A 26,698-nucleotide genomic window follows, 5' to 3' on the forward strand; every position below is an offset into this window, starting at 1 on the left:
CTCCCATCCATACATTTAACAGTCAGAAGGGTGAAATCCATTAGAACTTACCTGACAACTCATCTGCTTCCACCCTGTGATGGACTCTGGGACAGTTTATTACCACAACGGTAGCCAGCAAACACACTGGGCATTATAGGGAAAAGCCAAGAGGGCTTTTTGATGAACTAGTGCTAACCAAAATGTAAAAAGAAGGATAAGTAAACCCTGAAATTACAAAATAAGGATTATCTCTTCCAATTGTATAGAGAAACGATGCAAAATGGACCCAAAGTGGTTAAAACCACCAGCAACAATTGTGAAGAAATCTCACTTATCAAAATGAAGCAGTAACTCCAGTAACTTCCTCTCCACTTCAGGAAAGGGAAGCAAATGAAGCAGCCTAACACTGTTGCTTCCAAGTTTGAAGAGAATGCAGCTCCCTTGGGTGTGAATGTATCAGGAAATTAAATGAGCTCCTTGATTCCCCTACCTGTCTCCTAATTATAGCCCAGTGTATCTCGCAGGGAGCCAAGACTACAACTCAGATAATCTTTTTACTTAATATATCACAGACTTTTTTTACCAGATACTGATGACAGCATGAACCCTCAGTTTAGTTTCTGTGGGAGGTCTTTTGACATGTATTTAAACATCTATTTTCAATATGAAATGAAATTATCATCTAAAATCTATACAGCTGTTCCTACTACAGTCTAGTAGGATGTATCTACATGAAAGCAGAAAAATGCACTTGAATGTCTTTGAGTTCATTAAAATTAATTAAACCTTTATAAGGGTATTTTTATTCATAATCCAAATGAGCTTCATTTGATTAACTCTGTTTCACTCTTTTAAAGCAATCTACATACAATTAAGCCCCTTTGATTCTGAATAAGTAAACAAATTAGTTTAACATAATCAAATTAACCCACGCACATTCAAGTTAATTTTCCTGGAGAGCTCCCATGTAGAAAAACATTAACATTCTTAAAATAACTTAATTCAGTTGAGTGGTAAGCATAAGAAAAGCAAAACTTCAGGAACTCCTACTAAAAACAGTGTCATGCCTGTAATCCTTCTCACACTTACCTTTCTCACATTATAAAAGTCTCGATGGGGATTACTCTTCAGTTCTTTAAATTCTGACATCTCATTCAACATCTCATGTAAGCTAAATTTAGATTCTAAAAAGTTAAGCCTCCGATGACAATATGTTTTTCTGTAAAAGAAAACAAAAAAATGAACTGTAACTCAAAACTAGTTGTATTTCAAATTCAAAAAGAACATCAAAGTTTTCACAGTAAAAACAAAGTTGGGGCATTTTACGAGGTCTAAGACAAATCCATTCCTTTTATCCTACTGGTTAACAAATATGTAAGCAAATTTCAGACCAAAGTTATTAGTGAAATCTTAAACAGAACTCCACATAACCATGTTATGTCCTTCAACTCGTCCAAGTATTCATCATTATACCTGTGCATGAACTGCAGTCCTTTTAGTAATAAAAATCAAAGCATCAAACCTATAATCAAATACATGTCAGTTGCAACTCCTCTAAAATGGTACCTCCAAAAGAACAATCTTCTCATATATAACAGGACATGTATTTGTCTCCAAAAGAACAATCTTCTCATATATAACAGAAAGAACTTGTCATCCAGACTTACTCATTATGAATGTTTTTAAATCCTCCACATTTATTTGATTTTTCAATTTAATGTGAGAAGACAAGATACAATATGCTTCACCTTTCATGCCTTGAGAACACGTATGTTGTGTAGAAATATTTTTTTCCAAAATAATTTATTGTGCCCTTTATAGAAAATATGCTTTTTTGTTCCTGCTTGCCTACTCAGAGCTCCATCTTCACTTTCATCTTCTGTCATGTTTCTCCTTCTATTTTTAACCAATGACATGGTTTTTCTCTTCACCATCTGTCAATTCTTATTGACTCCACAATATTTTGGTAGCACTGTTAATGTAATAGCCTTCTTTTTCCTGCTTTATTATTACCAATCTCTCCTCAATAGGACACAACTCCCATTATGGTTTTGGAAGCCTGTTTCAAACCCAGTCTCACAGAACCCAATACTAACCAAGACCTGTTTGCCCACTGCAGGAAGTCTGTTGGGTCATACTGTTATCCAAAAGACCACAACCCTGAGGGGTGAGATTTCATCAGTTTACCAGCAGCAAAGATTAAACAACAGTGGCTCTTGATCTCTGAGCAGCCCCTCATGTGATGGGCATAAACGACAGGAAAGCACTTGCTGCAAACGGGGAAACAATACCAAAAGAAGAGCTTATGCACCAGGATTATGGGAAAGACCTTTTTCTTTTGAGTTGTGCACACTTATTAGAGTGTGGATGAGCCTGCAAAAGCTTACTCTGAATTAGTGAAAGGAGCAGGTGACTGACCTACATTCACCATGGTGCTGAGTGTTCTAACTTATCCTACCGCAGCCCTTCTTACTTACGGCTTGCTCTTACAACTGAGAGGTCTAAGGTTTAAGTGCAAACTGCAAAAGAGCCTTCAGCGTGACTCTCATTTCTGGTTTTCCTCCTCATCCTTTTATCTTCTCATGTCTGTCTGGGAATATAACACACTGTAACTGGAATGCTTTTTCCCATTGCTGACTGTAACCAAAGCCTGCTCAAGCTGGCACTGATTTGGAGCTGGTAAGGCTGGCACAGGCACAGGAGGTGGCTCCTGAGAAAGGGTTTAAGGAATGGGCCAGGCTTGTTCTGCCACTGTCACTGCACGAGGCAGACAGACTGACACAGCTGTGAGAGACAGACAGGGGAAAGAATGCACCAGGTGGGGCTAACTGGGCACAGTGTCAGTGATGATCTCTCCCAGGCAGGAGGACCAGCAATGCAGTGCTGGCACACAGGGCAAATAGCTCAGAGGAACAGTTCAGGTTCCTGCTTAGTTCCATCCTAGAGTGGATTCTTTTTCCTTTCCTGGTGTTGAGGCGATGAGAGATGATGCTGTTTCCAACCCTCAGCTAGGAAGTAAACTTAAAACTGGATGCACATGCTTTCATCATGCAGCAGGCAAGGACATTGATTTGTCATGAGTGTCACTGACTATACTATAGTTGTTACATTTGTAGTTTTTAGAGACTTCACAGAAAATTGGTGGTTCTGGGAAATTTTGGACTTATTTTGATTGCACATACATGGGTCAGTTTTGCAGCATATGAGCAGTTAATTAACATCTGGAACAAATCAGACTAAATATTTATGTTGCTGAGCTGATCTGCATGCTCTGCATATGCAGAGTTTTTCTTCAAGCAGCCAGAGCAGAACAGACATGAAGGAATTTAGGACAAATGTTCAAAAACCTCAGGTTCAGCATAGGCAAAAACAAAATAAAAAAAAGTTTTAGTTCCCATGCTTCAAGGAGTTTGGGTCAGATTTGACTTGAATGGAAACACTTTGCCAATTCCTTAATGTTTTTCTGTTAACCCCTTTTTTTTTTTGCCATGGTTGATGCTAAGAAACCAAAGACATGAAAGGTAGCCATAGGTGGCATTGTATTTTTTCCTTTTTAAGATTTTTCATTGTGCATTAATGCTTGAGAAAGGCAAAACAAAACAATACTATAGAATGGGTATGCTGAGAAATTAAATGTCACAGAAGTGAGAAGTACTAAGGCACAGGTAAGCAGCAGCCTGAAGGGGCAGAGTAACAAAAGAGGAACATACGTTGGGCCATCTGCAATGAGAGCAAGAACGTGGCTCAGGTCAAGGGTGTAGGTCTGCAGGTCAGGATAGGGCAAACTCCGAGGCTCATTGAGCTCCATCATCTCTTTGCTATCATAAACAAAGGGAATGCCACCTTTCAGCTTGATAACATAATCCAAATTGTCTGGAGCGTCATCCAGATTATAAGGATCTTCATTTTCTTCTGGGGGTGAATGGAAATCTGAAAACAAATTTACATTACAGTCAGAAGAAGTAACTTACACAAAAGGCAAAATAATTACAAAAAGAACTTCCTGCTTCTGTAAAGGTTAATTTCTAACAGATCTCAGTATTTTTATTAAAATCACATTCAGTTACTATAAAAAATCTGCTGTTGCAACAAAGGTTTTTTCTGACAGGCTTTAGTTGCAGCCTCTCTCTAAATTAAATGCCTAGCTTAATTCAAACATTATATGTTATTAGAGTTCTCTGAACCACTGCATACAGATTTAATACTATTCTTTATTAATGTGTGTTGGAATGAGTTTGAAAATGAGTTTGCAGAGGTATTTAAATAAGGATGGTTCGAGTGCAGTTGAGATTTTTCATCAATAAAATAGTTGTTGACTTCATACCCACCTTCATTGTTTTCTTTTCACCTTCTGACTCACTGTAGCAATTTTGGAAATTCGTATTTAAGCATAGAATCAGTTGGGTTTGTTGTGTTTTGATTGGAGTTCTTTAGGTTGTGGGGATTGGTTTGTTTATGTGTGGTTTTCAGTGGTGAGGGTTCCGTTTGAGGTTTTTCATAATTTTTTTAATAGAAGCATAGAAGCCAAAAACTGTACAACATAAATCCAGTTTATCCCTTGGCCTTCTAATCATAAATAAAATCACAAAGTTCCAGAAGCACAACTGGGATTTGTTCAGTACAGTTTTGTAAAGCTTTTAAAAAGTTATACAGTTTTTTCGTATGAATCAAGTAATCACATGTATTTCTAGGAGATTTAGTTAATGTGAACACTCAAATATTGTCACTTCTGTTACAAACAATCATCACTTTTACAATATCTTACTAATGCAACCAGCACACAGTGTCCTGACTGCATTTATGTCAACTTAACTATATTCTTTGGCTCAATATGAAAAGATTTCTTCTTTTACCTGTTCAGTTAAGTCACAACAGAAAAGTAATCACCAGTCCTTTTATTCACCTAGAGCACCTGAATGTATGTTATAAACTGATACCATCCTTATCTCTAATATTCATAAATATCTAGCTAAAATTTGTGCTAATTAAGACATTGTGTAACAATATTTTATTTTTTGTGTCTTAGGTTTAAAATCATAACTGTAAGAAAGTTATCAACCTAATAATAACTTGGAAATATCTCCCTGGCAGCTGTTCCAAAATATCTTCCCTGTCTTGAATATTCAGTATACTGTCCTCTTTACACTCTTCCTGGAAAACAAACACTTGAAAACATATTTAGTCACCCTCTTTCAACCACTAAGGCAGTAATTGATTTAAAATATCACTTCAAGGCTGAAAATAAGTTGTCAGCAACGTGGACACATTTACAGTGGCCCATCTGTACAGACCGAAGGTTGCTCCTCACAGCCTAATCCAGAAATGAGCAGTGCAAACAGTTTAGTGCACAAGCAAAGCTTTCAAGACACAACCCACCTAAGAGACAAAAATAATTTGTGACACACATAGTGGGGGAATATGTTCAACCTAATAAGCCTTGTTGAGAGATCAGTTTATTTACCCGGGCAGAATGCCCAACAAATATGACTCTACAGCTTGCAGTCTTGACCTGGCAAGTGTAGCCTGCCTGTGAAATTCCTGACTCAGGGCTTGCTAACTGGCATGTCAGTATCATGCTTTAATTTATGATGTAGATGAGCTCATCACCCCTCTTAGTTCCATATGCCAAGATGAGGAGGAATGACTTCACTTTAAACCACAGCTTTTTCCTGAGGGAGCATAAGTATGCTACTTAACATCCCATTTGCTTAGGAAATAAAGTAATCAATAAGAGAGTAGTCTTGGTTTTTAGGTTTTAACATCTTCAAAGTTCCAAATTAGATAAAGGATTTATAACTTAGGCCTGTTAATGATTCTCCACTCAATAACAAAATAAATTACAAGGACAGTCAGAAGAGATCATCACAAAAATACAGCTTTCCTTTACTATAGTATTGCATGGGTTTAATTCTGCATTTTAAAATAATGTTTGAATTTTTTAGAATGTAATTGAATATTTTTAAAAGGGTATTCACCTGGGCACACCTCATCTTCAACCTTCCATTTCTGATCCCGCATGCTGCACAGGTACTGAGATGTCGTCCTCGGGAAGCGGTGGTAGGCAAGACGTGAGTACTTCTCTCGGATGAGGAGAGCTTTCACCAGGCTCTTGGCAGCTTGTTCATAGTCATCAACTGTAACCTGGAAGGAAAACCTGGATAAATACTGGGAAAAATAGCAGTTCTAGCATAGGAGTGTGTGGGGCTTGACCATAAGGATCTCGCCCAAGGAGTCAGTAAGCCAGTGCCAGAAGCAGAATCCAAATACAATATACAAAACACACACAAATGTTTTTATCCTACCATCTATTACCTATTTATTGAATATCTGATTATGTCAGGATCCAATTTATTATTAAAAAGAGTAAAAAACAACCTGACCTTGACTTCTGTCTAACAAATCACTGTATTGACAAAGCAATTTAGATTTTGTTTCAGAGAGCCATCATATTGGCATTTTACATTTCATGTACATATATGGGACCTTTTTTACACCCTCTAGATACAGAAAGTGGGAAAACAATAGTTTCTTACCCCTGCACAGTAGTCCCCACTAATTGAAACTCTCTGGAATTCTGGTACATCATATGGCACTTGGACTGGCACAAAAGCACTTGGAACAACTGGCGTTGCAGGAGACAGGACAGGATTGGCTGGTGGTGCTTTCCATTCCTGAGGTGGAATTTGTAATGACAAAGACTGGGATCTAATCATCTTGAAACTTTTCTTCCTAAGAATTCACGGTATAAAACATAAAGTAAGCCATGGTATAAAACAATTAATACACTGGAAAACTGATTATAGCAAAGAAATCACCACTAGGAAATGTTACTAATGAAAAATACCACAGAAAAATGCTGTTTCTTTCATACCACAGAAAATGCTGCTCAGAAAGTACTTGTGCTTTTAGCTTCTCTGTATTGACATTTCACATGATCTACACCACACACAATTGCACTTACCCTCTACATGAGTCCAATATGCCACAATTTATTTACAATCACTCTAAGATGCCCTAAGGTTTTTGTTTCACTTCTCACAACTTCAGTTTCAGCAAGTCACTGTGCAGAAGGAAAAGGAGATCACTCTGCTCACTTTAGTAAGGGTCAATTCTTACAGACTGACAGCATCAGAATTCATGAAGGATCAGACAGAAACAAGTCAATGTTACATATAGAAATTGTTCTAAGTTATCATGCTGTTACACACACTTCCCATTCTTCCCAAAACTTGCAAGACCTAAAACTCATCTAGTTGTCAGACAAGACTAGGCAACAAAATTTCACGTAACAGTCATTCAGTTCAACTTGTAAGGAAAAGGAGGAGCACCTAGTTATTCCTTAGGGAGTGTTGGATGAGACTTGAGGCTGATGTGGTCATCAGAGTAATATCACAGCATGGCTTTGATACACAAGTCCATTCCTCCCTTCAGGTGAAGCTCACCTAAATTTAAAAATGCTGCCTTTTCTCATCAAAGCTGTGATAGATGTGCACTTCAGATAAACCAGCTAAAAAGAATGCTGTGCTCTCCAGTGAAGAAATTGTAATACCTCAAGTGGAGCTTTGGAATATCACTAAAGATACAATTCATTTTCCTTACTCAGTTTAAATGTTCTTAAATGTATTTTAAATATTCATATAATATATAAATAGTATGTTATAAACTACCGTGATAATTTCTTTTGCACTGTGGAAATAGTCCCTACTTTTGTAAGTTAGATACCAAAACCTTAAAATGTTAGTAAGAATCACTAACAAAGAAAAAGGAACACTGGAACATTCTCTGAAAGCTGCATATTACTTCTGTGGTATTCTTAAGAATAAGAACATGCAGTGCTGGTACAATTAACACCCAAATTTCATCCTCTAAAGTACTTGTAGCCACCTTGGAAATCTGCATCAGTTTTGAAAGGCAGTGTTTGATCAACTGAAACTGGAAACAGCACAAGCTGTACTTGTGTCACTGTCCCTTCAGTACTTCAGAACAGGGATGAACCCTTGTTCTGTTCCTACATGTAAACAAAATACCTATAACACCCCTTCCTAAACAGTCAAACCTGTACAAAACCTGAGTTTGTTTCTGTGAGACAAATTTTCCAAATTAAAATGAAACATTAGTTCAGGAGGAAATATATACCAAACATTTGTTTGACTGGAAACATCTGGTTTTCCCTTCTGTGCCTGTTTATGTCTATGAACATGCCAACTGGGAAATCCACTTGCACAATTCCAAACCCAAAGTCTCAGCTTGTATCATCAGTGAGTCATACCTTAATTTAACTAAATTGACTCTTCTCCCTTCTGCTCCAGAAACATGATTCCAAGTGTTGCCCAACTGCCTTTCTGCAGCTAACCAGGTACATGTGTTTAGCTATCACTTTCAAATGCTTTCTTGCCTGCCTGCTTTTTGAAGAGTCTGTACACGTCCAGCCCATTTGGTGTCAGGCTGCTGCTGAGCTCATGTGACTCCAGAAACAGCCCAGCAGTCCTGTGAAGGCAAGACACTGGAACAGCCTGACATCAGGGGAAGGCTGTCTCTCTTGCAGAATAAAACAAAACCCCAAAACTCAAACCAAAGCAAGTCTGCCTTCATTGCAGCCGTGGGTAAACCAAAGGTAGAATGAAATTTTTTGTTTTGTTTAATGTGCACTTTTGTGGCTGACAGTGGCTAGATTTTATCTCTGTGAGTAAAGGAAACCTACAAATAACCTCATTATGCCAATACCCCTTTTCACCTTACCCCTTGATCTTAAATATAAATTCTTTGCTTTCATCTATCTTTGCAGAGACTAAAGGAAGTATCATGCCACTGTCATTTTCTCGGTGTTAAAATTTTCTGTTTCTCTTAATGAAACTAGAAAAAAGAGGGGGCAGTGTTTCTTTTTCTGACTCTTCTTACATTAAAGACTCTTAGGGTTTTGTTCATTTCTACCCAGCTATGCTGTTTATTAAATTTGCATGAGAAATATCTGTGCCATTGCTGGGAACACAGCTGAGACAACCTGCCCAATCCAAGCCCCCTGGGGCCCATCCTGATACCTCCTGCACAGGACAGAAGGACACCACAGGGGTGGCCCTGGTGCCTGCTGCTGACCTTTCTCCTGGAGTAATAAGAGGCAGAATGCTGTTTGCCAGGTATTTCAATACTAACTCAAACTCATTTCAAAAACTATTTTCCACTAAGACAGCAACTACAGAACAAACCTTTTAGCGGTTTCCACAGACTGCTGTTCTGCCAGCTCCTTCTGCAGCTCCCTCTCCTTGGCCTCCTTCTGCCCAATAGGGCAGTCTTCAGGCACGGTGAAGAGTGACAACGCATCCTTGCTGTCTTCTTCTCGCAGAACTTTGGCAAACACCTTCTCTGCCAGGAGCCGCACGTGCTCGTCCACCTCGGAAATGTTCAGCTTGGGAAACTGCCGCGGCATCTCGCCTGATGAGGAGCACAGGTGAGAAAATCAGAGCTACAGGATGAGTGAAGATGTGCGAGAAATTGGGGTTTTTCCATGGTATGCCTAGCAAAATTCAGAGCTTGGAGCAAAATCAGAAGAAAGTAGAACAGCTCTGCACAATTTAAACTAGCATGCAGTACACAAGAACCACAAAGCAGCTCTGCTTTTGGAGCCATGCTAATTTGTGCATCAGGAACCTCGTGGTATACCCACAAAAATTCCTAAGCAATTTATGTAGAGATTTACCAGGAGATTCCACTTACTTGCAGAATCACTCAGACAATTTTTTGTGACACAATGGATACCCAGCTGCGTGTCCTTGCACTGAACCTGGAAACCACATTCACTCAGTTGCTTGCCTTCTTCCTTGCTCAGTGACTTCAAGCCAACAGGCAAGTTAGAAAAGAAGGTTGTACATTTCCACCTCACCCCATCCCTTGCACAAATCAGAAAGTCACGGAACTTCTGGGAAGCGGAATAGTTGCACAACAGGAACAAAGGTAGTATAGTTAACTCCATGACTTTTTTCCATTTGTAATAGTTCATATCACATTTTTGAATGCATGTGGGAAGGAGATAGGTCATGGACTTGCATTTTTACTTGGCATTTAAATATTACTTTTCAAAAAGAATATGTTTTATGTTTTAAAATTTGAAGTAGCTAGGCTTTCAGCACAAAATATTTCCGTTTTATACTAGCCTCACTACTAAAATGCCATCTTTATTGTTTCTTCTGTAGTTTCCGGGCTTTGCTTTTATTCCATTTTCATACAATCCAGAATGTGCATTTTAGCACAAATGGAAGCATTCCAGAGAGGAAAAAACACAGTGCTGATAAACTACAGACCAGCATTATTTGTTGTGTACTATAAAGCTTTCTGAATGCCTTCAGTATGATGGAGTTTATAACAAATAAGATTAAATTCTTATTACATAAGTTAAAAATAGCTGCAAACATGTCACAGCAAATGGATCCAAGCACTGCCAGAATGTGAAGTCAGGGTCCAGAATTGGCTTTTCAGAATTTCTAACCATTTTTTGGTTAGAAAAATGCAAACATACTTTGTGAGATAGCATTCATTTAAATAACAACATACCCTGGAAGGCAGCCTGGAGTGTGGCAGTTTTTTATCTCTCCAGACACAACTTATCAGGGCCCCCATTACAATTTTTCTGTACGCATGCTGCAGGTTTCATATGTTGATATGTGATCCTTTTGATATGTGATCCTGTTTGTTTCAGCCTAAAAGACTCTAATTAATGTCCACCTGTTTTCACAGTTGCTTTGAGAATATTTTTGCTTTTATTCTAAAAGCAAATGTAGTACGAAAAGGTGGCAAGAATTAAAATGGACCATAACACAGCAATTTAGTGTTCCCCTACATTACTTTGCATTCTTATTTTATAAGAACCCATTCACATGCCAGAAGAAAAGCATCTCTGTTTTTAAAGAACTGTGGATCTGACTGTGCTGTTTTCTGCACAGGAGAGTATTTGTTTTGCAATTAGTATTAAGTCTTTGTAAAATCAAGTATAACTACATAGGAAATTTAAAAATACATACATGTTTAGCTGAATGATTCAGTGGCAATGCACTACCATATCTAAGTAGCATCCAAACTTAGGTTTGGTTCTCAATGTCAACCCCCAAGGAAGTCATGGGAGTCTGTCCCCTGAACTCAATGAACACTGTTGTCAGCAGCAGAGCCCGCCACACATGTGGCTGCCCGCAGCAAGAGCCTTTTGAGCTGCTTCAGCCAGGGAAAAAGTCCCTTTATACTTACTCAACTACAGTAAGAGTGTTAACAATACTAGTACAATGTGAAAGAATAACATTTTTTCCGCTGAGCAGAAAATGCTGAACATTTTCCTAGTTTAAATGAACTTTTTCCTAGAGAATTGTGATCAGAAACAGAACTGCAGTAAGAAACATGCTGCATGAGAAACCACACTGTGTTTTAAATCCTTACAATAAGGTAGTGAAGAGACAGAAAGTACAGATGTAAGTACAATCCTTTACTGACACTAAAGTTTTTTTTCTTTCTTACAGAACCCAAGCTCACGTTCTCCACTCAAGCATGAGATACTAAGGTACAGAAGAGTTTGAAATGTACATTCACCCACATTACTGCTAGCTCATGGTACCAAAATGAGCCTAACAAACCTAAAACAGTCATGAGGCACCTCATGCAATACTCGTGTGAGCTGTGCCATCCTGCATTGGAAGAGGCTCTTGTATCCAGTATCCTTCTATTGAACTGCTGTCCTTTGCCCAAGGTGAGCAACAACTAGACATCCTAATTGGATGGGGAAAGGTACGAATGCCACCTAGTAAATGATCATTTCCTAAATATCTCAATTTAACAGAAAGGTTGGTTGCTCTTTAGGTCTGCACCTTTGCAGAAGAAAATAAAGCTATTTCTCTTGAAACATTCTGCACTAAAAAAAAAAAAAAAAAAAAAAAAAAAAAATTAAAAAATAGATGTAATGATTATTTAAAAAGCAATTATCGATCAGGCATTTAACGGCCTTGAATCTATACCCAGCACACGCCGTGAAAGCCGGAGCCGCCTCCGAGCGCCGCGGATGCCCCGCGGGCAGCGCCGCATCCCAGCGCCGCGAGCAGGTGGGGCCGGGCCCGCGGGCGCTGCCGCCGCAGGAGCCCGTGAGGGCCGGCGCTGTCGCTGCGGGGCCGCGGCTGCACCTGTGGCGGGGCTCGGGCGGTGCCTCTCCGCGGGGCCGCGGCCTCAGCGGCAGCCGGAGCAGGGCAAAGCGTGGCCCCTTCCCTTTCCCCTTCCCCTTCGGCGGCTTGAAGGCAGAAGTCGCGCTGTCACATGGCCCCGGCCGGCGCGGCAGGCAGGGAAGGAGGGGCGGGAGCCCAGCCCCACCTGGGTTCTCCTCAGCGGTGCCGCCTTATCCGGCGGCTGCTTCAAAACTCCTCGAAAAGCGCTTTAATGTACAAAAAAAAAAACAAACTTGGGTTCGGGACCAGAAAGTCGTGAGGCTAGTGCAGAATGACAGCCGGTAAGTGTGCTGGAGGTGTGTCCCAATCAGAAGTGTTTTCAACAGCGTCTGCCCTTCAATGTAGCAACGCAGTCCAGGTGCTTGTCTGTAATAAAATACAAACAAACAAATCCCCAAGAAATTTTCCGGGTAGATCGGCGAAGGCAGATAACTAAAGCTCAAACCCAGCGTGACTCAGCAGGAATGAGGATATTAACATGTAAAATCATTTGACCTTATTTTGAGAGATTCTGGGCCCTGAAGCTGAAAGTTCTAGGGCCTTTTTTTGTGAGTTTGGTTTACAATATTTGGAGACTAACCTGAAAACATTTAGATATAAAAGTATCTCTACAATGCAGGGAGCACTGGGAATGACGTGAGTGAAGGTAGTTGGTGTAAAAAGACGAGCAGAGTTAAAGGTAGATGTCCCAAAACTGAGGGGTCAGGTAGTTCTGTGTCCCCCCAGCTTGGTAGGCATAGAAACATTCCACGTGTAAACCTCAGGGGATTTTGGCTTCGGAGACTCCTTTTCTTCACACAGCTAGTGAAGAAATGAAGTGAAAAGAAAGTTTTCCAACCCAAGTCCAAGTTGCAAAGAAGAGCGGATGTTTTGACTCTTAGACAAGTGGCAGCACATTCACCCTCGTGTGGTCATAAAAAAGGCTAAGAATTATGGCCAAAGCTGTTGTATGAGACACGTAGCAATCCAAAACATTCAAAAATGAGTCAGCCGTAATAATAAAAGAAATATTTAAAAACAATATTAATACTACAAAAATAGGCATTGTTTCTCAGCCTGGAAAAAGGAGCTATGCTGCGCGTACGTGCTTTTCCCACAGTAACTCTGGATGTCTTCATTAGCTGCTGCTGGCAACACCCTGACAAAATATCTGCCACCCAGAAAACCACATACTGTAGGTGTCTGTGCCTGTGACTCACAGCTGCCCTGCCCACTGGAAATGTGAGTAAAGCACACCTGTTGCTGCTGCCCATTCCATACACCCCTCAATTCCTGACCTGTTAGTTCTGCTTCCTTCCTTTCTCCCAGCCACCTGCCTAAACTTGCTCAAACTTGCTCAAACTGCTATCAGGGCAGTTTGTCTGGAAGTTTAAGCTTGGTGTCAATCATATCATTATTGTGCCCTGCCTGCTGGATTCAGGTGTCCCACAGCCTTTTAGTTTTCTGTCCTCAGCTTGGCACATCAGTCTTGCCTCTGCACTTGATTTAATCTCTTCTGTGGGATGCAAGAGCTTGGCAGAGTTCCCTCTCGTGCTTTGTGCCAACGGCAGTGAAAAAATAACGGTTTGGCAGATAACTGTTCCTCAGCTTTCTTACACACAAACGGGCAGCTCCACGTGCCCCCAGTGAAGAGAGAGAACGTTGCAGTGTGAGCTCACGTGTTAGAAAAGCCAGAGAATTCACACAGAAAGGAGAACTTAAAATGCATTAGCAAAGGAAAGGCTTCTGTGAGTGCTGTAGTACAAATCCCTAAGTGTATAGGACACAGGGCACTTGTAGGTGACCATGAGTATTTAAATGAGTTTTCCTTTTGTAAGAAATTGGAAAACTGCAAAAGCAAACTGAGATAATAGCTGAGTAAATGCATCTACAGTAATTGAGGCATTAAGAAAATACTATTGCAAGATTTGTAACAAGAACAGGGTGGATTGAAAGGGTAGGGTAATGGTAGCAAATTAACAAGAAAATACTTCAAGGCCTCTCACATTTTGCAGAAGCAATTACTATGGTCAGTTACCCAATAGCATACATTTGACTGGTGGGTCTAGTTTCCTGTCCTGTCTCTGCTCTCCTAATGAACAGTTCACATGCATCCTTGGGGAATGGCAGTAACACTGAGCTGACAGTGAAATAGAGTATTTTCAGTTCTGTGAGTGAAATAGAGTATTTTCAGTTCTGAAATTTTAATTTCACAGATGTTGTTGTACTCTTCATTGGCACCTACAAAACATAAACCACTAAACCTTAGAACACCTCAGTGATGCCAGTCAGCACCTTGTCTGCCCCATGAGGAGCCTGTCTGCCAGCCCTGTTTGTAGGTAGGTTGTACTTTTACACACCACATGCTGAAAGTAGTGCAAGTGTCTCCAGAGTTATTTTAAATGTTGGCATTCCCATTGTAAAATGTCAGTACTTTCTGAAGCCACCTGGGTGTCTGTTGTGCAGCCAGCACTGGTTCTCTCAGGTAAATTTTGCACTTTGTAAAGATGTATTTATTTTAATCTTTTTATCATGCTGTACAAGAAAAAGTTATCCACTTCTTTTTACCAAGTTACAGCTGATCACATTTATTTATATTATTTTTAATATGTATTTCCATTGAGTATACAACTTACTTTTAGTCTTATTTTAGAGACTATTTTGGTGACAGTAATACACTCATGATTATTTCAGTGCACATGGTATTTTGTCTTCTGCAGTCTGTCTATTTTAACAAGAGGAAATGCAGTAAAAGTTTTAAATGTCAACATTTACAGAGGAATGGAAAAAAACAATAAACCTCCCCTAAATTTACATCTGTATTATTAACATTTATTTTTAGAAACAGACAAGTCTTGTCTGGGAGATGATTACTGCTGGAATGCATATTCATCAAAATGGTCTCTCGTTTTCACTTGTAATTGTTTCAGCTGTTGTAAGAGACTGCTTTCATTTGAGCAGTGCCTTAAAAGCTGAAGGAGTTTGAATTCATTTTGTAAATAGATTCATACAACTGCCTGTGGTATTGATAACAACAAAACAACTAATGGATCAAATAAATTATTTCAATCTGTAATGTACCCATTAGTGGCACCCAAGTGATATTAGATCTAGTACTTGCTTTTCTGATCTTCAATCAGCTCAGTTAATGATATGCTTGGCACACGTGCATTTACTCACTGAAGACTTACTGATATCCCAACAGAAAAAAACCCCTCACAGTTAAATGAAGTTATCTCCAAAAGCTAGAGGGGAGATTTTTGCCAAATGTGAAATGCAGTTGAATCGTGTTATCAAATATTCTTCACTGTAAAGGAAGAATGATATAGAAAATTGTAATATTTCATAAAGTGGGAAAATTGCTCCACTGAATGGTTGAATGATACAAAGCCAATCATATCTGTCAGTTTCATGAAGTCAATAAATCAAAAAGCATAATGTTTCTTATCCACTGCTTTTCAAAAAGCCTGCAGAAATTACTTGGGCACATGAGTATTCAGTCCTGTAATTGAATTAGAGCAGCTAAGAACTCTTGGTACAGATGATTTGGTCTTTCTCAGTATTGAGTTAAGGAGGAATTTGTAAATCTAGAAGTTTGGCTTCTACTCTAAATAAAAACAACAAATTTCCTGTGTTTTGGGGATTGTTCAAGGCCATTCCAGAAAGTGGGATGTGAGATGAGAACTATGAGGAAAAATTTTGATTAGACCAAGCTTTTCCATAAACTCCATCATCAGTAGTTGGAATATGTACATACAAAATACTGCTAGGCTTATATAAAATGCAAAATGTATTTTAAGTTATTTGTACTGACATTAGAACAGAGATTTCTAGGTGTGGAATCCACTTTGTGGGAGGCTTTGAGCCAAGTGACATCCTCCCTTCTGAAAGGACACCTGTGAGTATAACTGTCCTGTAGTATATTATTATAGATAAAACACATGGAATATGCAAACATAAGCCTGTTTGTTTAAAACCAGAAATGGAAGTGAGAACCACAGAAATTGCAGAAGGATATGACTGTTCAGCCTCTGCTTTAAAAATAAATTGGGAAAGTACCCGTACAGCCCTAATAATTAGAGTCTGAAGCAGCATAAAAGAAGTTTTCTGTCAGTTTATAAATAGAATACACTGTAATTCTTTGTTGCACAAGAAAGATTTACAAGCAAGATGGGACTCTGGCGTGTATGGAATTATAAGTCATCATGTGGATGTTTGGAAAGATTCCTTTCCAGTCACTTGGCAAATTCTTTGCTGGCATCTGCTAACTGCCTTTGGCACAACAGCCATGTGAAATGCTGGTTTAAAACCAGTTTGTCTCAAACCTGCTTAGCTTGGACTTTGCAAGTAGTTACCCCAGATAGAAGACTGCCTTTCTCTGACTTTATACATTATTTATCTGAAATTCTGGAACTGTTCAAAGAAGGAGAGATCTGAATGCATCAGACAAACCTGTATGTGTAGCTGAGTGACCTTAAATCTGATTTATAAAACATAATTTTCTGAAGGTTACATTTCAAATCTGTTATGTGCAATGTAGTAGAAATAGTTTTTTAAGCAGAATTCTAATGTACAATGCTCTTTTACTCAACTTTGTTTTAAGAGGAATTTTATTTGCTCGGAATGAACATAAGATAAAATATTCAACAAGCAGTAATCTAATAAATTAGATACTACCAGTACATGATAAATAATAAAACAGTGTAAGTACAGCTCACAGAGGAAAACTCTGTGGTCTAGTTTGGAGACCCCTAAAACAAAAATATTCTAAATTAGGTGATTTCTACAAAAATCGGTACAGAAATCTAACCTGCATGTTTAGAATTAATTTACATGTTATGTTTGTAGGAAAATGCAAATAGTTAAGTGCTGCTCAGTTCTGCATTTGTATTATTATTGGCCATTAAGTTTTCTGTAATCATTTGTGATAAGGGTTTGCATCTGGGCTCTTTGGCCCTCACATCGGAAGTTTCCTTCCCAAAAATCAGGTATCTGTGGGGAGCAGATGGAGCACATAACTGCCCAGGAACTGGGAAATGCAAGATAGGGTTTAAACATGACTTTACACAAAGGCCACATATCCTTAAACAAACCCTGGCCTAGGTGTTGTTGAACTTTTATCCTTAGATAAACTCCTGGCTAGGTGTTGCTGGACTTTCCTGTCCCCAAATTATCCCCCTCTTCTCTTTGTTTTACAAGTGTGTTTTCCAAGTCTCTCCTGTCACAAGTGTTAGTGAAACTCTGCAACCTCCAACCCGGGAGCTCCTTTGTACACGGGGACTCCTAGTGACCATTTACAGCCCAAACCAACTTTCTCTGTGTTCCTTGCCTAGTGCTAAGCAAGCAGAGTTGGCAAGAAGTCCAACAGAGAATTTTCTTATTTTCCTGTAGAAACTTAAACTTTCACTGGGAGTGGGAATTGTTTTATTATTTTTATCCGATCTGCCTGTGTAAAATGGCTGTGGCCAGGCCTGTGTTGTATTTATGTTTTCATTGTTTGGACGGTCAGATGTTGGAATGGGCTGTCCAGGGAGGTGGTGGAATCACCTGGAGGTGTTCCAGGCGTGTCTGGGTGATGTCGCTTAGGGGTTGCAGGGCAGTGCTGGCGCCATGGGGGACTGGAAGATCCTCAAGGTCTCTTCCAAACTTGATGATTCCATGATTCTATATTAAAAAACTACTTCAAAACCTCCTGTCCTCTTCCCATAAAGCCCACCCAAACCATCAGCTATGGGAATCTGCAGTGTGTGACATCTCCCATCGTTTTTATTTCTTTCCCTTTAGGCAGAAACAGCGCGTTTCCTTTGCGGCGGGGCGGGCAGTGCCGGCCGGTGCCGCTCTCCCCGCTCGGGGGCTGGGGCCGGGGTTATGTAAAGAGCCGCGTTACGCAAGGAATGCAGATTTTCCCTTACGTAACCGCCCGCCCCTGTCGGAGCCTTCCCTGTCCGTGCCGGCGCTGCCTATACATTAAGGGAGGGAAAAGCGGTGCTAGCATCTCTGGCTCCATCCACACTGCGCTGCGTGGCTCTTCCCACTCGCGTTTCGTGAAAGTCCCGCCTCTTCCTTAACCTGCAGGGCAGTTGCTTCCATTAAAATAATCAGCACACATACCTAAGTCGTATTTGTACCCTTTTCTGAGTCTAGGAAAGACTTTATTAATTCCCAGTTATTGCACGGAGTGAAGTTAATGCAGTGTGGACAAAGGGAAGTTACAAAGTTCTGCCTGCTTCCAGCTCTATGTTTCAGCTGCTGCCACAATTGAAGGACCTGATTCCAATGCCTGTGTCCAAAGACAGATTTCCAAGTCACTTCAGTGCCAACAGGGCTAGAAAAAAGAGCCCCGTAGGTCAGAACTCTGTCTTTAGCTGATATTGGGGAAGATTGCAGAGATGGTGAGGCCTGTTGCTGTTTGCTTGTCCCCTCGTGTGCAGGCAGAGCATCATCAGGTGGGATCATCCCTTGGGATGCTTTCATGGAGCAGTAGATGCTCTCAGGACTTCTGTGCTTGATGCCTTACTCAACTCCCTCCATACTGATTTCTGATCCTACAACTTTACATGCCTTTCCTTTCAGATTTAGTGACGCTGATAAGTTGGGGTGGGTGGTTTGCTCAGGGTTCTTTTGGTTGATTTGTTTTATGTTGGTTTCGGGGTTTTTTCCCCTTTTCCTTGCCTTCATTTCTCTACGGAAAGGCCTTGAATTCCATGGACACCTTGAAGGATTGCTGTAAAGGAGTGCTCTGCCCAGGGCTTTGTTCATGTTCTCTACTTGGACATTTTTAACCATACACCTTCATACCCCTTTCCTTTTTCATGTGTTCCTAAAGCCCAGGATTTGTGGGGAAGGTCTCTGCATGTAATAAACTCTTTGATGGATCATGTGGTGGAAAAGAAGGGATTTCCACAGGGAGCAGCTCCAGCATGGACAAATCTCTTGGAGTGTCAGGTAGCAATAGAGGCTGGAGCAGATGGCAGAAGGTGTGGAATGGAAGGTGACCTGCTGGATTAGTCAGTGTTTGAGTGGTTTGTTCCTGTCATCTCCTATATAATTAGCTGATAGCAGGGAAACAGCCAGGCTTCTCAAATCTAGACTAAAGTGGAAGAAAAGAAGAGGTGTTAAACTCAATGTCTACCTTCCCTAATATTTAATTTCTGGGTTTCAACAACCTTTTGTTTAAAAAACAGAACTATCAGAGGAATTTAGAACATAAATGAATAGATAATTAAAAAATAAACCATCATGTTGGCATTTCTTCAACTTTGTTTTTTCAGAGTAATTTAATTTTTCTTCAAAACTCATATGAATGAAGTATAAATTTTAAACATGCTCTCAGGACTTCTGTGCTTGATGCCTTACTCAACTCCCTCCATACTGATTTCTGATCCTACAACTTTACATGCCTTTCCTTTCAGATTTAGTGACGCTGATAAGTTGGGGTGGGTGGTTTGCTCAGGGTTCTTTTGGTTGATTTGTTTTATGTTGGTTTCGGGGTTTTTTCCCCTTTTCCTTGCCTTCATTTCTCTACGGAAAGGCCTTGAATTCCATGGACACCTTGAAGGATTGCTGTAAAGGAGTGCTCTGCCCAGGGCTTTGTTCATGTTCTCTACTTGGACATTTTTAACCATACACCTTCATACCCCTTTCCTTTTTCATGTGTTCCTAAAGCCCAGGATTTGTGGGGAAGGTCTCTGCATGTAATAAACTCTTTGATGGATCATGTGGTGGAAAAGAAGGGATTTCCACAGGGAGCAGCTCCAGCATGGACAAATCTCTTGGAGTGTCAGGTAGCAATAGAGGCTGGAGCAGATGGCAGAAGGTGTGGAATGGAAGGTGACCTGCTGGATTAGTCAGTGTTTGAGTGGTTTGTTCCTGTCATCTCCTGTATAATTAGCTGATAGCAGGGAAACAGCCAGGCTTCTCAAATCTAGACTAAAGTGGAAGAAAAGAAGAGGTGTTGAACTCAATGCCTACCTTCCCTAATATTTAATTTCTGAGTTTCAGCAACCTTTTGTTTAAAAAACAGAACCATCAGAGGAATTTAGAACATAAATGAATAGATAATTAAAAAAATAAACCATCATGTTGGCATTTCTTCAACTTTGTTTTTTCAGAGTAATTTAATTTTTCTTCAAAACTCATATGAATGAAGTATAAATTTTAAACTTATATGTGCCAGCCCAAAACAATGGGGAAAGGTGAGTTTGCTGTATGCAAAATCCATTCAGTAATCTGGTACAAAAACTGAATATTTTCTAAAAGAGTAATAGTAAACTTGACCATCCCTCAAGATAACTTTTCAGGATTTTGCAGTGTAGCAGGAAGGAATGGGTGCTGCCATGGCTTTTCCTTGTGCCAGTGTGACACAGACAGGTGCAAAAGGTTGGAAGAGCACATCAACAGCTTAAAAACCACTTTTGCCAACTTTCTCCATGCAAGGGGCCAGAACCCTTTGTTTTCCATCCTTAGGCACCTGCAGGCATCCTGTGGATAAAATTAACTGTGAAAATTCAGTATAATACAGGGGAGAAACTGAAAGCCTTTTTGCCCCTTGCATGAGCTATCAGTTCCACATTGCTCAAAGGATGAGGACAATAATTTTTTTTCCTTTTTTCCTTCTTTTTTTAAGTAGTATCTATGACTGTCAATGGAACACCTCTGAATGGTATTTACTTTTCAAAACTCTGTGCAAGCTTGGGAAATGCTGCATTTAAAAAGTCAATGGAGCCATCTAGCGTTTAAAAATTGCAGTTCCATGGTGTTTGGACTTGTATGTGCCAGACAACGGGTACAGTCCTCATGGTCAGAGAGGGAAAACAACTCATAATATTTTATATTAATCCCTGACAGCCCTTGATTCTTACAAAATGTACAGTTATGGGTTCCAGAATTGACACTGTTAAATTGCATGTGGTGATCTTCACTAGAGACACCCAAGTCTAGACAAAAAGGTTTTCTTATATTTATGCTCAGCCACCTTCATATGTCATCATTTTCAGTTACATGTTTTCATTTCTGCTTGGCATTTAGAACCTTCCAATACCTGTGCTGCTCCCTTGCCTGCTGTTTCAGGCCATGCACACAAGACACATTCACACAGCTCACAATTTATGCTTTTCCTCATAATTTCTTGTGCTGAACTCAGATATAATTGCTCAAGATTTGTCATCCACAGTCCTTTCCCCCATTACATGTTCACATGGTCACTTTCTGCATTTGTGGATAACTTTCTAGAGACAAAGAAACACAATTTTTATATGTTTAAATAACTGGGCTGGCTTTATTCTCCTAATGTAACCTAGGAAGGTGATTGCAGATCAACTAGTCAACAAAAAGAAGAGAATTTTGCTGCCCTATGGGGGAAAAAATGGGGCCAAAGCAAAGACTGAGCCAACCTATCAGCTTCTGCTGGTGTGGGAGATGTAGGACAGAGGGCAGGAGGTGTCACACCAGGAAGAGCCACTGACGTTTCTGGGACAAATCGCCCCTTCCTGGGTCCAGGTCCGTGACAGAAGTCAGTGTTCCATCATAATTTTTCTTTTCTTTCCTTTTTTTTCTGTTCAAGTCTAGTCTAATCATACAGATTTGGCAGACATAATGAAGTGATTAATTTAAATTCTCATGCCCATATAGTAATCTTAAATATGTATAATTCAAAGGTAGGACACACTTTGGCCATGGGACCTGACCTGACCTAGCTTTGGATGTTTGAAAGACAGTGGCTAAATTTAAGCTGGTGTTCTAAGATTCTTTATAATCCATAAGAGGAAACAACAAAAGGGTTTATTCAGATCTCCACATAGGTGCCTAAGAATGCTGGAGCCAATCCCACATGGCCAGCAGTAACTAGTGAAAATCAGCTGCTTACCAGGAATCTCAGAGTGAGTCAGAGTTACCGTAGCTCGTTTGGAAGCCACTTCTGGATGGCCATCTTAGGCAGGAGAGGCATGATTCTAAGAATCACTCAACAGATGGATTCCTTTTAGTAGATGCCCAGTGTGGTCAGGAAAGGAAACTGAGTCTTGTGCATAATAAACCTGTTTTAGTTATTAATGGTGGTTCTTCTGCCCCCTATACATTTTTAAGATTTTAAAAACCGAGTTTCTTCACTGATAGTTTTGCCAAAAGTCAAAATTAAGGCCCTAATGATACCACAGTGCACTACTGCTGTATTGTATTTACTGAATCCCTTCAAAGGGACTATCATATAATCACTGTGACCTCAAAAAAATGTTAGTCTTGTTTAATCATTAGAACAAAGAGCTGGAGGCCAGAAAGTTTGTAATATCACAGTTAGGGGCAGAGGAGAGCCAACAGTGTGGTTTATAGAAAGGAGACCAGAAAAGACCTGTCTGAGTCTGTGGAGTGTTTCCATTTTCCCCAGCTGATGTAGTGCACAAACCCATGATGTATCCTGTTTCTCCAGACTTTCAGTTTACATTAAAGCAGGTCCTGTGCCAAGATGTCCTGTTTACAAAGCTTCTGTCTGCACAGGGAAATCAACTGATAGAGCTCTCATGGCATAAACTGAGCTTTTCTGAAAGCTGTAACTAGTTATTTAAGAACAACTATTGTGGAATAGCTTATGCTACAGTGGTTACACCCATCACCTTCCCTGGAGAGAAGAAAATCCATTACAATATTCTAAACATGAACTCATTGTACACTTTTTCTTCAGGACTCTACAAATAGGCAACTTGAAATAACATTCTGAATGACATTAGTTATCTTTGAACAGTTAATTCTAAAATCCAATTACATGACTTGGAATTCTTAGCAAAACTTTGATTGGAGGCAGTTAGAATTAAGAATGAGAAGAAAGAGGAATTATCAGAGGGAGGAAAGCTCCAAAGGAAAGGGAATGAATATCATCAAAAGGAAAACTGTAAAGGAGAAAATCAAAGCCAGAATTAACAGTCAAGATGAGAAATTATGGTGGTTGTAAGCCTGAGTGAGCTACAGCAGCACAAAAGGGTAGGATATCCTCTAGATCTTAATGCCTGTTCCCCACTGATATCAGCATGAACTCACTGGCTTAAGGGCATCACAGACTCCTAAATTCAGGCAAGCAGTCATTAAACATGGAATCTGGCTTCCTCTGCAGAATGACTTTTCATATCCCCAAAGACAGTATTTTCCCCACATTGTGCCCATGTTTGTTCTGCCAGCCTTTTCACTGCTTGCTTCACTTATTCCCAATATGTCAGAGCCCAACTCTGACATTTCACTCTGAGGATCTTTTAAAAGATCTGGGGTTTTGGATCTGTTTTGAACAGGGCAGAACAACTTGCTGGTTGTTCCCCTCCCTGTGGCAGACACTTCTGTCTTCTAAGCAGACTTAAATACTGTGACAGATTAAGGGGAAAATGTGATATTTCCAGATGTGTGACAGGAGTTGTGGAGCAGGGGAAATGACAAGGACACGAGCTGTGCAACAGGAGCCAACAAGGACAGACCAGGGCAGCAGAGCCTCCTCTCTCAGACCTGTCCTGAGAGACTGTCTGAACTGGTGTGCATGACTCTCTCAGTTTCCCACACAGTCCATGGACAGGATTTTGAATCCTTGAAGGAGCAGGAGCTAAAGTGATTTTACAGAATTGTGGCTTCTTTTGTCTTCATCATTCAGGAGCAGATAAAAGGTTACCCTGATCAAAAAATATAATCATATTTGTGATATTTGAGAGAATGTTATCTATGTAATGGAAAATTTTCTCCCTGTTTTTAATGTTCAGGTGTGTTTTTAATACCTGTGCATGAATATGTATCCACATCTGCTAGGAAAGCCTTTCTTTCTGAGATTAGGAATGAAAGGGAGTCCTTTGTTTTAAATCTCAGTTTGACTAAGTTATACAAGGAAGTTAGGTGAATGTTTTACTCTGTTTCTTCAGGGGAACAAAACTTTAAAAAACTGGAAACATGGGACAGGAAGTCTGAATTAGCTGCAGGAAGTGAGACCTGAGCAAGTGGACTGGACAGGAGAGATTCTGCCTGGAGCTTTCAGAGCCAGGTTCTAGATAACTCCAGAAATGTGGAATGCTAAATGTATCTAGTTGTAACAAGTGACTTAGGAGATGTCAGGAAAATACACACTGTATTTCTTGGTTTATCCACAGGAAGAGCAGTAAAGTGCTACAAGTGACATGAAATCCAGCACAGCATTTTAGGGGGCACACCTTGGTGCAGCTTGGACAGATCTGTGCACCAAGGGTGAGGAGATTGCTCCACAAAGAATTCCTTTGTGTGAAGTTATCACAATGTAAGGACTCTTTAATATTGTGGGAAAAGGTAAAAATGAAAGCCAAGGGCAATAGCAAATTCAAAGAGAAGCTTGTGTGCTACTTAAGAGTGTGTGTGATTAATAGGTGTTGAGGAAGGTGCTGATTTTCCACCTCTTGATGTTCCCACTCCAAAGCAGTTTACCTTTCTGGAAGCAATGCTCCAGCTGAGCAGAGCTGTGGATCTCAGCACAGTAATGAATGGGTAAAATGGAATTAATGCCTTCACAAACAGGAGTCAACAGAGAGCTGTCATTTCATCCTGCCCTTAAGTTCTTTTAATCTGTGAAATTTCTTAGACAGTTTTGACTTCCTCACCCGAGATTTCATATTGCTTCTTTCTGCATGTAGTTTAATGTTCTAAATTTGTGCCTGAAGGCCAGAGGTGCCTTTTTGTTCTTGTTCCTTAAACACTAACTTGAAGGCTGAAAACATTCCTGTTTTTCCAAATCTGGAAAAATGCAAAATGGTCATATTACCAAAGGGAGAGAGAGGAGGGGAAAAAAAAGAAAAGGAATACTGTGTACCCAACAAAATAGAGGCAAGAATGCAAGAATGCAGGAATGTAAATGTGTTACAGGCTGTTATTAGGATTTTGGATGCAAAAATAAAACTTAGAAAAGACTGAAGATTTGAAAAGGCTTGATACAATCCAATTTATTTCAACTAGAAATTGCCCTCCCTAGATTGCTAAGGTGACAGGAAAAGTTATGAAAAGAAGATAATCATATTTGTTTAAAGTCTGGCAGTTTCCACTGAAATGCCTGTCTCTCTATAATAGTTTTTTTTTGAAGGAAGTGCCTTGGGGAATTACTAGAAAAATGATCTTTATTAAGTGTTCATGGCCATCTGAACTATCCACCCATCCAGTATAAATGTGTTCTGGCAAAACAAGTGTTTGTGTTGCCATGGCCTTTCCCATGATGTTATTTTCTTAAGCAAAAGCATTTTTCTAGCTGAGATCTTAACAAGGACACAGGCAGGGCGCCATGATTCAGTCCTTGAAGAGAAAAATAATGATTTGGAAGGAACAGTGCAGGAAAAAGATGGTCTCAGAGGGGGTAGAACACAAGACTTAGATATCTGGTGTCCCTTTTGCCCAACAGAAGCAGTGAATCCTTTCACTAATCACCTCAGTTGTGCAGGAGAGCAGTGCAGCCTCCACCAGCCCTGCAAAAACGCTGATGAGCCCAGTGCTGAGAATCTCCTGAGGCATCCTCGGGATAGGGAAAATCTTCCTTTAAAATAGCAGCTCAATTATTATTTGCTGAGCAAATCACATGCCTCAGATACAGGCTTCCAAAAATCAGGTCACAAGACCCTGTGCTGTGCAAAGGTGCAGGGATTCTGCACAAAAAATATTTTCCCAAGGTCTGTGTAGATCTGTGTGCTGTGTTTGCAAGGTTTTATCTGTTCTATGTGCTTGGGTTTGGGTTTTTTCTGCCTTTGTCCTGCAAAATCTCTTTGGGAAGGTGCTGCCTAAGGGTTTCATTTGCCAAGGTGCTGCCTTGGTTTCTGTTCTCTGGTAAATATCTCTGCAAGTGCAAGTGATTGTGAATTTTACTTTTTTTTATGGATTTATGCTCTGGATTTAGATTAATATCAAAATGATTTAGCATAAAAACAGGTGAACAGATCTCATAAGCATTGAACAACGTTATTATAAAGGCACAGTGATTAAAGCAAAACGAATGGGTGTTTACATAAAGTGAACAAGGAGAAGGCGGGTGCTGAGTCCCCCTTTCTCTGCATATCTTCCCAAATTCCAGTAATCATCACTTTCTGAGGCAGAGGTCATCTCTGAATCTGTCTGCTTCCCATTCACCAAGGGGCCACAAATTCCTTTCGGAAGGAATAAAATCCAAAAAATGAAGAACAGCAGGACCAAAGGCTGAGGCTAAGCTCTCGTGGGGGTTTGATGAGATTTGGGCTTTTTCCTGCCTTAAGCTTCTGTGAGACACCTCTCTCAAACTGCTTTCATAGCCCTGTAGTTCCACAATCACATCAGAATATTGATCTCAATAGAAAATAGTAAGGGAATAAGGTCCATGAATGCTGAATGTAGGTCTAAATCCAGTTATCTATCTATTTGTAGAAGAGAACATGTTACAAAAAAAACCAAACCAAAACAACAGAAAATACCTAACAAGTAACAAAAAATAAAAAGAGAGTAGGCCTGTAAAAATAGAATAGGTAGGGTCATCATGAGAGGGTGAGTTCACATCTCACTGATACCTGAACACAGCAGCATTTTAGCAAACAGACCAATTACAG

General features: G+C 40.0%; 2 protein-coding genes across 3 annotated transcripts in view; one reads left to right on the top strand and one right to left on the bottom strand.

Annotated features, from left to right (window-relative positions):
- Positions 1–12,491, bottom strand: part of AMPD3 (adenosine monophosphate deaminase 3) — a 32,822-nt gene extending 20,331 nt beyond the window's left edge. The window contains exons 1-6 of one of the 2 annotated variants that reach the window (XM_039706770.1): positions 9,694–10,435; positions 9,186–9,411; positions 6,516–6,711; positions 5,958–6,123; positions 3,693–3,912; positions 1,072–1,201 (exon numbers count right to left, since the gene is read on the bottom strand). In XM_039706770.1, the coding sequence (XP_039562704.1) occupies positions 1,072–1,201; positions 3,693–3,912; positions 5,958–6,123; positions 6,516–6,711; positions 9,186–9,411; positions 9,694–10,015 (1,260 nt within the window). In that variant the 5' untranslated portion in view covers positions 10,016–10,435. Of the gene's footprint in view, positions 1–1,071; positions 1,202–3,692; positions 3,913–5,957; positions 6,124–6,515; positions 6,712–9,185; positions 9,414–9,693; positions 10,436–12,093 lie in introns of those variants that run through there. The other variant, XM_039706771.1, reaches the window with a different exon arrangement.
- The window catches only part of LOC120501083 (proline-rich protein 18-like), a 40,299-nt gene continuing 24,202 nt past the window's right edge, over positions 10,602–26,698 (top strand). The window contains exons 1-4 of the mRNA XM_039706776.1: positions 10,602–11,707; positions 13,273–13,394; positions 14,369–14,491; positions 15,977–16,050. The gene's annotated coding sequence lies outside the window, so the exon portion shown is untranslated. The remainder of the gene's footprint in view (positions 11,708–13,272; positions 13,395–14,368; positions 14,492–15,976; positions 16,051–26,698) is intronic.

The sequence above is a fragment of the Passer montanus genome, unplaced genomic scaffold (genome assembly GCF_014805655.1).
Source record: "Passer montanus isolate IOZ18808 unplaced genomic scaffold, ASM1480565v1 scaffold2, whole genome shotgun sequence".
Classification (NCBI taxonomy): domain Eukaryota; kingdom Metazoa; phylum Chordata; class Aves; order Passeriformes; family Passeridae; genus Passer; species Passer montanus.